The sequence below is a fragment of the Acartia tonsa genome, chromosome 4 (assembly GCF_053477335.1).
Source record: "Acartia tonsa isolate MP-2025a chromosome 4, ASM5347733v1, whole genome shotgun sequence".
Lineage (NCBI taxonomy): Eukaryota > Metazoa > Arthropoda > Copepoda > Calanoida > Acartiidae > Acartia > Acartia tonsa.
Window position 1 is genome coordinate 7,489,230 of NC_137263.1, and position 12,120 is coordinate 7,501,349.

The following is a 12,120-nucleotide window of genomic DNA, read 5'->3' on the forward strand; positions in this document are numbered from 1 at the left end:
GAAAATTTGGATCTTTTAGTGGCGTAATGTTGGCGTTAAACTTGTTTTGTACTGTAACTAAAGGGAAGTTGGTAAGAGAGAGGGGGGGGGGGATTGAAAGAAGGAAGTGAGTTGTAAGGAAATTTTCACTTAGAATTATTTGTCAGAACCCTGGTCCCTTGTCCCTGGTCTCCAATATGTATTTTCAAGAAGAATGGATTATACATTAATTTCATGAGTATGAATATCCTCTAACTCCCTGGATAGTTTTGATAATAACAATGCAAATATAAATTTTAACTCAAGCATATTATTAGACCAAACAAAAATTAATATTTAATTATTATGATTCCTTTACATGCTTTTACAAATACTAAAAAATAAAATTTCTAAAAGATCGCTGCCCCCCCCCGCCCCCCCCCCCCCACATTTACAAAATTTTGGTAAAAATATGATTTTTAAATATTCTTAATCCATAATCTCGAATGATGGACTAATGTAATCAGAAAAAGTTTGTACAATTTAAGATAATTTTTTTCACTTTCCTAAATCCAAAATATTTGAAAGTTACCAAAGCTAAGGTAGATTTTTAACAATTAAGAATTATGACGAAGATTAATTTTGTCTGGTTATAATGATTATTTCTATAAAAATATATATTAAACGTTTTATCAAAGTCAAACTACTGATAAATTCACATAAAAAATATAATGTTTTTGTCAAGTTAAAAATAAAAGTAAAAAATAAGAAATTAGGGCTAGTTCTTCCTAAAATTTCTTAAAACTAGAAAAAATCTTGGTTGTCACAGTGGACGTATGAGCGTGGAATGTCATTTGAAGATAAATTGATCCACCCCCTCCCCGGCCCCCCGCTACTAAAAATAATAAAGATATATAATACTGATGTTAATAAATTTTATTTGTATTACTTGATTTCATTTACTTATTTTTAATAATTACCTCATAAATGTTTGTATATAGTGATAATCAGATTTGATTCCATTTGTTATCTGGTTATTATTATTATCATCTTATCAAAAGTTATCACAGATTGTAAATAGTGTCTACCTGATAATTATAAAAATAATTTTAGCTAAATATTTTACAATTTTTGTATGTAAACAAATCATGATTAGGAAGTAAAGTTGAATAATCCCAAGCACCGGCCATGCACCACACCCCTATATTTACAAAATTAAGCCCCATCAGGAAGCTCTAACCCTGAAAGGCTCTCCTAAACCTAATCTAGCCCAACTTAAAACCAGCATCAAAATACTTTGTTTGTGGTTTACTTATGGTTGGAATTCACCCAGAAAATAAACGTTTCAACACATGTTATTTGTCCTTGCCGGGACCTTATCCTAAATCACCTTCCTTAATCTTATATTACCTAACCTAATATTAATAAAAGAGTAATAATACATTTTCAAACAAATAAAAGGGACAAAGCTAGCCAACAAAAATTTGTAGTATCGTATTGATATATTATCATCAATATCTAAAATGATAAATTCTATTGGAAGTGGGCAATTAAATCAGTTTCTTAGTTAAGCAGTAAGCACCTACAGATAGGGAACATTGTTATTTTTAGTGATTTGTGATTTTTAAAGGTAAATTATTTCTCTGAAAGGTTGACTTTTCTTCCTATTGCAGTGTTAAAATTTGTTGGTGTTAAATTCAGATCTTTGTTCAAGTCAAAGGCGTCCAAGGGGGGGGGGGGGGTGAAGTGGTGTTTACTCCTCCCAAACAAAATAAAATATTTAGAATGTTTAAAGAATTCACCACTCTCCTACATACAAAATTTGAAATATTACACCAAGAATGCTGGTATTTCATCATTAATAATTTATTTCGGGGGGAGAAGATCTTACCCAGGGTTAATAGTTTTTTTGATGTGCTGAAAATGGATTGCCTATTTCTTCAATAATTTCCAAATGTGTACAGCAGATAACCCAATTATTGCAAACGCTATTTTCAGCTACTCCGGTCAAAGGGAAAAGCGATATAATGTATAATGTAAACGATTTATACCTTATACATTCGAAATTTTAATTTTATAAACTTTGATTTTTTTTTGAAGTTTGAAGCTTTTTTAGCTAGTAGTAAATATTGAGATAAGACGCGGATGCTAGGTACACTTTCGGAAACTAAAATTCAGTACATCGTTTTTTGGGAGTAAAAAATTAATATACATATTAACGTAATTATTTGAGTTATTTTTATATTTATATTGGTTAAATACGCGTATCATCTCTATACTATGGAGCAAAGCGTGTCATTATGTATGAGGTGTCTAATTTGGTCTGTCCTATTTTAATTTAAAAAAAAAATGATGTTGATAAAATATTGAATTTTTTTGAGAAATGATAACAATTGTTTTCTTGTTAAACGTATTAATTTACTAATTATTTATTGTAAATAAACAAATAAAAAAACAATTAAGTTAGATAATGTATAGAAATGAACAAATAAATATAAATTATTTGTGAAAACAAAACAACGGGGTACAAAGTCGCCCTTGAAAAGTGTTTTACGTGCTAAGAACGTCAGCGAAAAAAAGAAGAGAAGTGGAAAGTTTGAAGAAAAAAATGGGGAGGGGATAATACGAGGTGGGATGGTTAATATTGAGTACCTTCATAAATACGAGGGTTGGAAAGGAACCAAAGGCAAGGCATATGAATATATACATGTATGCCTTTGGCTTGGATATGGGTGGGTGTGTGTGTCTTATTCACATGTGTGTGTGTGTGTGAGTGTGAATGGAAAGGAAGGCCCATAATTCCAATAGTTAATAATACTAGTGGCACTGATACACGCTGGCATGGTAGATACCTTACAAAAGGTCCGTTCTAAAACTCAATTTCATGCTTTAATTTAAAACAAATAAAAGTAAACAATAAAATTACACAAAAAAACAACTACATGCCATATAGTTATTGTTACATAGTCCACATTTAAGAGAAACTATTGAAAACACTAAAATGTTATTACAAAAGAAAAAAGTTGAAAAATTTGAAGGAATGGTAAGTCGGGTTTATTTTTAGACATGTAAAAGGCGTTTGACACCGGACTACAAGAATTAATTGTTTTTTCTTAATAAGAGTGATGGTTTTAATTAATCTTGAAATTTAGATATTTCATGTTATATTACTATACATATATTTTACTTTTAATGTCAACCTATCAAAAACACTATCAAAAATTTATTTTAAGATACATAAATTATCTTAATTGTATTGAAAAAGTAAGTTGAAATTTTTGCCAAGCATTAAATTTTAAGAAGACAAAAAGGTTGAAATTGCGGATATGAACTGTGTACAGTAAAGCAACAATCCAATAAAGCTGAAAATTTATCTATACTTATTTTTATGATGATTGGATTTCAAGAAATAATCTAAGGTTTAAGTTTTGATTAACTTTATATCCATTCATGAAAAGTAGTTTTTTTCCCCAAATTTTTATATTGATTCTAAACATTGATAGATATCCTTTTGTATAATGAAGTAAGTTTTTTAGACGAAATAACTTCTTTCGGAAGTTGGGTTGTGTTTCTCAGGAAAGCTTTTGATATATCTTTGAAGGGCCTTATGCTATCCCCTTACTAAATAGGACCAAAGCCTTTAGAGACTAATGGTAAAGCTGATATTTTTTTGTATGAATCATGATATCATAAAAAATGTATTATATAATCTTGTCCGATTGGTCTGACCAAGTTTTAAGGAAAGCTATACATACATGCCTTTGTAAATAATCAAAAACTTTTTGATAAAATATGTTTAAATGCTAAATTCAAAATATTAATTCAACAATCTACATATTTGTACGTATCTAATAACCTTTGTAATAATAGAAAGCAATTGTTACAATAATTTCAATGTTGGTATTTCATCAAATAAACAAATAAAGGAAAATGATATATGTATAAAAACACATTTTTTAGTTTGATTAATGCAACTTATATAAATCTGTCGCATTAATTTTGACTTGGCCAACAAAATAAATCAAGTTGAGGATATTTTTTACATCTTTTTTAACTCTTAAGTTACAACTACAACAAGGATGACAACATCCATAAAAGCGAAACACTGAAACGGTAAGACAAACGGACATTAACACTTGTAAAGTGTCAGAACTGAATAATCAGAATATAAATGTATAAGAGTCGAAGCAAAATTGTAAATAAATTTGTTGAAAAACTGCTTGATTCAGAAAAATGTTTATGGACATACTTACATTTTTAGGACTTGATTATAGAGTTGCTTCGCTTGTAATATTGTACTTTGTTGTCCAAGGAATCAGTATACCAAAAATCAGCTCAATCGGATTATTAGATCACATAAAAATTTGTTGTTAAAAAGTAAAAAAAAATCAACATGTTTAAAATGGACGTACAGACATTTTGGTAATGGTTATAGAGTTGCTACGCTTTCTAAATCGTACCTAACTACTAAAGGAATCACCATGCAAAATTTGAAATCGATAGGACAATTCTAACATGCCTAAATTAACGGAAAAAGCTATTTAAAAAAGTAAAAAAATCAACATGTTTAAAATGGACGTACAGACATTTTGGTAGTGATTATAGAGTTGCTACGCTTTCTAAATCGTACCTAACTACTAAAGGAATCACCATGCAAAATTTGAAATCGATAGGACAATTCTAACATGCCTAAATTAAAGGAACGGACGGACGGACGGACGGACGGACGTACGGACGGACCGACCCTAATGATAGAAAAGCTTCGCTTTTAAAAAGGGACTATGCCATTTTTATAAAATGCTTTCCTAACGACAAAAAATAATTATTGACTATAAATTCATTTCAAACAAACCAAGTAAAGAACATGTATGTTATCATCCGTAAAAAAGCTCGACAAATCGGACAAATTAAAAGAAACACATATGGAGTGATATCTCTTCTAATATACTAAATCAGAGATAATAAGTTTAATCTAAAAGCCTGAGCATAAATTCAATGTTAATATGAGTAGAATTATTAAAATATATTTCATTGTTACAGAAATCTTCCAGCAAATAAAAAAATAAAAATAATGGTAGTAGAAACAGAACATTTACGAATTAAGCTATCCGTTCACGGCTCAAACAGAAATACAAACAGACACTAAGCTTCATAGATAAGTTTTGCTTTAGGATTATAGAAAATAAATTTTCATACTTGATCATTAACTTTAGGTTAATTTACATCGTGGAAAAGTTTATTATTCTGTGTTTTACCCAAAAAATAAATAAATCATGGATAGGCATTTCGGTGGTAAACAATAAAATTCTAATAACATTAAAAATTAATAATTTTACGACCACATCGAAACACAAATTTCTATGCATACACGTAAACTTTATTGGAATATAACATATTAAAATTTTTAATCATTAAATTTTTTTTATAACATTGGATTTTACCCTTATGTTTCCATTGATATACCTAAAACTATTATTGGTATTTTTGTAGCTTAGCTAATCTGTAAGCTTAATTTGTGCATCTTCATGGTTCAGTTTAATATTTGGGCTGTTATCTTATATTCAAGGGGCGTTTTCACTATTTACTTTGTTGTATACTAGCGGCTTCACCCCTATCCTCTAGGAGCTTTGCCCCAAGAGGTGATAAAAAAATTAAGGCGAAATTCGTTAAAGGACCAAGGAAATCTTCTACAAAACATAAAGGACCAAGGAAATCTTCAGCAAAAAAAAAAAAAATGGGGGGATTTTTTTGTTTTTTGGGGGGTTGGGGGTGTCCCACCCCCCAAGAAAATAGCTTAAAACCACCACAGGACCAATAGGTATATACCCTGAAGAGTAGAATCCGATCGGTTCAGTGGTTACCGAGATCTTAAGCTTCAGACGGACGGACAGACGGACGATCAAGCTACTTTGTATTATAGATTATTACACTATATTTTGACCAATATTTAATAATTTTCCAATTTTCTTGAGAAGCCTTTATTATGTATTGGTTATAAAATGATTACTTGTATGCTTTTCATTTTTATTGATCGTATTTCAAAGCGTACTTAAAGCATGTATTTTAATAACCAAAATATGTATGTTTTGATATTATACATTTTCATCAAATTAAATCATATAATGTTCGTGTGTGTTAAACTTAACAATTTGTATTTATTTCGGTTAAAGTCCCTTTCGTGGCAACGCACCTTAAGGGGCGAATCTTCGTATTTTTCACAGCAGGTTTTCTCCTATTTTTAGCTCCTGCGGGGGGCTCTAATCCTGCGGGGCAAATTGCCTAACCCTTTGGGGCAATCACCTAACCCAATATAACCTAACCTAACCTATAAAAAGCCATTTTAAAAATACGACGAATCGCTCCTTAAGGGGCCGGCGTTGCCACGAAAAGGACTATTCCCTTTGTTTCTTCAAAGATGATAATTGAATATGAAGGAGAATTTGGGTAAATGGGGTAGAAACTAAAACTATACAAACATTAAATTATATATTAGATTAAAATTACTTGCCATTTTACCCTCAACTTGGTTTATAGATGAATACTTTTATGTATCGAAAGCGCATGGTCCGATTGGTTAAATTTTAATGAAAGAAAGTGTTAGTCTAAGCAATTTCAGGGGCTATCAAAACCTAATAAGAAAAGTAAGGTATGGTTTTAAAGCTTCATAACCTCTCCCCCCTGATATAATGTCTGGTTAACCAGTCATTTTGTCAGACGTTTACGTCGCATCAGAATTTGACTATTCTTTGTCTATGTTGATGAATTAACAGCAAAAAAGTTGGGTATAGTCCTTTCCACGACATCCCTCCATAAGGAGCGATTCTTCGCATTTTTCACAGTAGCTTTTCTCCTATTTCTAGCCCCTGCGGGGGGCTCTAACCCTGCGGGGCTAATTACCTAACCCTGTGGGGCAATCACCTAACACAATATAACCTAACCTAACCTAAAATAACCTATAAAAAGCCATTTTAAAAATACGAAGAATCGCTCCTTATGGAGGGATGTCGTGGAAAGGACTATACCCAAAAAGTTTAACATTGCTTTAATTTCTGTAAGCGGACGCGTTACTTTATAAAGACAAAATATTGGATGTGTGTATGAGGACTTTATAATGTATGTAGTAGAGTTGGGCCGGATATCCGGTCTGGCCGGTTATCCGGCCGGATATCCGGCCATTTTCAATATCCGGCCGGATACACGATATTAAAACTATCCGGTTAAATGATATCCGGCTGATTTTTGTCGCCGGATATCCGGTTATCCGGCCGGATATCCGGTAAATTGCCGGATATCGAACGTTAGTCAGATATCCGGCCGGAACCAAATATCCGGCATTAGAAATCAGCCGGATATCCGGTATCCGGCCAAAAAAGTATCCGGCCCAACCCTAGTATGTAGCATATTGGTTGTAGCCAATATCAGACACAATTATATCCAATACAAACTAACTTTTATTAACAAGGACAATAATTGATATCAGTATTTTTTTAGAATCTTGGGATCTACTGCAGTTCACAGTAAAATATTGCTGGTAACGAATATTGCTAAAAATTTATGAATTTTAAATGCTGCTAGCTGCCAAACGGCTGAACGTAAAGAAAGGCCTACAAATAATCTGGAATAGCCTTAAATCAATAATGCATAATTATCTCGCAGTGCAGAGAAATGCGCGAAAAAGACCTATTTTACGCGGTATTTCTTTAGTGAAGCTTTCCCTGTGCATCATTGGATCTTGGCTATTCCAGATTATTTGTAGGCCTTCTTATGCCGCTTAAAATGGTGTGCGGGTATGATCTGTACGTTCAGCCGTTTGGCAGCTAGCAGCCTTTAAAATTCATAAATTTTTAGCAATATTCGTTACCAGCAATATTTTACCGTGAACTGCAGTAGATCCGAATCTTGAAAATATCTTTTTTTCCAGAGGTGTTTGCCCTTCAGGCAATTTTTAGGACGTGGGAGGGGGGTTACTACTACCCTTTTAAGTGTTTTTTATTGCATTTGAAATTAACTGATTTGGTTTTTCAATTTTTGACTTAAAATTAGAATATGATATGATATAATAAACTGAAGCAATTCTTACCATTTCAATGGTAATTTGAAAAAAAAGTGACCAAAATCAATGTCATTAATAATATTAAAACTTTTAAACAATTCGAAAAACATAAATTTGCTCAGACTCGCAGAGGGGGATGATAAGGATTTTTCACTCAAAGGTTGACTTATGTGTGCATTCCGAGGCAGTCTGTATGAATTTTGGAGAGATTTGACCCTATGCAGTCTATGTACTAACTGAATGTCTGACTAACACACAAAACAACATATACAAAAGCCATGATGCTAATAAAAGTATACTAAAAGTAATATCACTACAACTATTTAGCTGCATTTGTAACCGATGTTTCAAATTACAAATGTACATTTTTACCAAATATGAGCAATCTCGAGCATTTTTGGTAAAGTTTTTTAATACTTTTTTTTATAAAGCTGACTTTGTTTAAAATGATTACAACTTTTTACTACATAAAAAAAATATTAAATTCGTCATTTTCTGAATGAATAACTTTTAAAAAATGAAATTCTGTCTTAGATTCCATAGCTATAATTTTCAGGATAGCTACATATCGGTGGGAAGGGTGTTAACCCATAAGAACTAAGCTCCGAAAATATATACTTTTTAATATTGTATTCTTAAACTGTACTTAACAACTATCTTTTTGTGGGAAATGGCCACTGAAAGCTAGAGGCCCATTTACTTGTTTTCATAAAATCTAATAATTTTAATTTTCAGGGTTAGCAGTTGAAAAAAGGAAGATTTGTAACTTAAGATAAAAAGAAAACTCGCACAGAATGAAAGTAGATAAAGAAAAGTTCCAAGCTCTTTCAGAAAAAGACCAAAATCTACAGTTATTTAAGGTAAAAAAATAATTTAATAAATAAGAAATATTTTTTTCATTACTTTAATGTTTTAAAAGATTATTTCTTGTCAAAAAAATAAAAGGAGAAATAAAATGCGTGTAAACGTTTTTCACATTCAAGGATAAATGCTTTAAATTTGATTACATTCCTGTAGCGTGAAAAGTGTGGCTGGTGTTTTGATAATAATCTTATGCTTTAATAACATGATACTTGCAGAATTAGTTTTACAAAATCCCTCATTTTGGAAGTTTAAACCTTACCCTTCCCCCCTTATTCAATTGAAAAATATGTTTTAAATTATAGTTTCTGTTTTATGTTAAGTTAGATTAAACAAGGTTTAGCAAGTAAGGATGACAGCTTTTTGGTTAAATGGGGGGGGGGGAGGGTGAGATTGGGCTTCCCACCTCTCCAAAAAATAAATTCTGCTATAAGTATTGTCGTAAAATGTACTTGAACAAATTTAACTTTTTGTCGTGAAATAAATTTGATTGTAAAATAAGAAAGACATTTTGTGAAATGATTAACCACATTCTAAAAGGTATATTTTCTGAAAATTTGCACTAAGACTGAATTTAATAAGCTAAGAAACTCAATAATCACGATTCAAAGAATTATACGTTCAAGTATCCTTACATATAAGTACTATAGGAACTCTCAAACCGCTGAAACGATATGATTTTCCTTTACAATATAGCTTAGAAAAAATGCCACCCCTGAAAAATAAAAAAAAATAACTTTTCTTAGACAATAAAAGAAGGAAAATGCCATTAACCATGAAGGTTTCTAAAACATACATATTATGTGACTATGTCTGGCAAAAACAAAACTGTGCAAAAAATAATAATTGACAACCAATAATATATTTTTATTTAGATATTGACAGCTATTGCCACTGAAATTGATTCATTGAAACAAAATGTTGAAAAACGATTCTCTATTCTTGAGTCAATTGTTAATCAAAATTCAGGTGAGAAAAAAAGAAATATTTCTAGTAAATTGTATAGTAATGAATTTATTATTACTTGGATCTTACACCAGATTTTCATGTTTTCTAATGAGTAAGTCTTGCAGCTGGCTAAAATAACGATCACCCCATTCCATCCCATTTAATCCATCCCCTCCCCTCCTACTGGATGAACGAACTGACCAATAAACGATTTCCATGTTAGCAAGCAAAATTTATGACAATCTTTATCCTGTTATGATATCCACGTATATTCTACATTCATTCCTCCTCCCTCTCACGATTCAAAGCATTGCTATAAATTTAGAAACCATTAAACCATCTTGAAACACAATAATACTTTTTAGGAATTAATTAGCTATCTTACTTTGAGAGAGAAGAAATATTTGCTCTTGCTATATATGCCTTGTAGTTACAGTTTCATGTTTATAAAGAAAGGAAAAGAGAAAGATATCTAAATATGGAATGAAAACCAGAAAACAGTCAAGAACATAAGGTTATGAAGTTAGGGTCATATTAAGAATTGGCAAGAATCCTCACAAACTTTATCAAATTAAAATCAATGTGGAGCCTTTGTCTCTGTTCATTTATACTGTACATTTCAATATATATGTATATATATGTACTTGATGACCTCAAGATTGGGCCATGTTCGGGTACTGTGACTTGGACATAAAACATGCAATAAAATGTAAATGAATTTTGTCTTCCAAAACTCTTGAACATTAAAATTAAATGCTGTGCCTCCCTAAAATCCTTATACCTTTATATTTGAACATAAGATGGCGATTTTGAGGACTTGGTGTTATAAATTGTCAAAATAACTTTACTTTAAAGAGAGCATATTTCTAAAATAAGATGCTTAAAACTTTTAAAAGGATCGTTATTCTTTCATTATCTTTTTTGTTTTATCGCCAGTTTTTGTAACGGAGCATAACCCAATTCGTGGGTCCTCTAATATGAAAATATATTGTTTGTATTGAGTACATGAATCTAAACTGACCAGGCAATAATGAAAGCAAGAAACAGAATTTAAACAAAAGCAATATTTAATATTCTGTTTTTGTTTGCCTGTCTGTTTCAATAAGTTTCCAAGGTATTTCAATTTTATGCATTTTTAAAAATTTACTACAAGGATCTTAGAAGAAAAGTAATATTATAAACCTTTCATAACGGGAGAATTTTTTTGACTTACAATTTCAGTTGAAAATGTCAACCATATGTCATAAAAATAGTCATTGACATACTACACTTATAATTACAATTGGGTTGTATTGATAAAATAACAGCTCAAACGTAAAAAGGGCAAAAATAAAAGAAAAACTTCTTTTTCTACAAACACAGGAAACATTTAGAGGGAGAGGGACAATGGGCTGTTTATTGCACTAGTCCCCAAAGTTTTATAATAATGTTTTCTTATTCGTTGGCCTAACAACTTTGGAGACTTAGTGAATTTTGATTGGTTGATTATTTAAGTTGAAACGTTTCAAATAACAATTTTAATATACAGAAGGGGAATTTTGTGTAACATCTTTGGGAATGTACAACAATTTATTGGCCATTATCTTATCCCTTTAGATCCCTGAGAAACATCCCTTCTGAATTTTATTGTTTACGAGTAAATATTATTATTTTATGTTTGATCCGAAGCCAAATAGTTATATTTATGAGTAATAAGGAAAAGTAGGATTATGTTTTGTAATAATATTATACAATTGTATTGATTATATCAGGTTTGTTATCAGGAATCTAAAGGGATAAGACAATGGCCAATAAATTGGTGTACGTCCCCAATGATGTTACATAAAATTACCCTTTCTGTAGGTTAAATTTTACGTTTGAACACTCAACCTAATAAACTAACCAATCAAAATTCACAATGTCCACAAAGTTGTCAAGACAACGAATAAGAAAACGTTATCATAAAACTTGAGGACTAGTGTAATAAACAGCCCATTGTCCCCTCTCTCTCTGGTTTATTATACAAATAATGATGATACAATAAGAGATTAAATTCTAAAAAACCTTCGATAACCTTCTTTTTCAAAGTGAATCATTATGTCCATGAAAATATATAAAAAGGGTAAACATTCAAATGCCCCGCCTCAAAAAGCCAGTAATAGAATTTAAAGTTAATATTTTGGACTTCCCATCAAATTCAAGGTAAATTATTCAGGTTTAAACTTAAACCAGGGGTATATATTCTGCATGGTTGACCCTGCTAAAGTGGGGGGAAGAATAATAAATATAAGGTTGGGGGAAAAAATGTAAAAAAAATAAGA

The 12,120-nt window shown here is 31.0% G+C and overlaps 1 protein-coding gene across 1 annotated transcript in view; it reads left to right on the plus strand.

The window, feature by feature from the left end:
- The first annotated feature begins 2,711 nt into the window (after nucleotides 1-2,711).
- LOC145315873 (potassium voltage-gated channel protein Shab-like) overlaps nucleotides 2,712-12,120 on the plus strand; it is a 37,249-nt gene continuing 27,840 nt past the window's right edge. Inside the window, exons 1-3 of the mRNA XM_080156004.1 lie at nucleotides 2,712-3,001; nucleotides 8,747-8,871; nucleotides 9,748-9,841. Of these exons, the coding sequence (XP_080012130.1) occupies nucleotides 8,806-8,871; nucleotides 9,748-9,841 (160 nt within the window). The 5' untranslated portion in view covers nucleotides 2,712-3,001; nucleotides 8,747-8,805. The remainder of the gene's footprint in view (nucleotides 3,002-8,746; nucleotides 8,872-9,747; nucleotides 9,842-12,120) is intronic.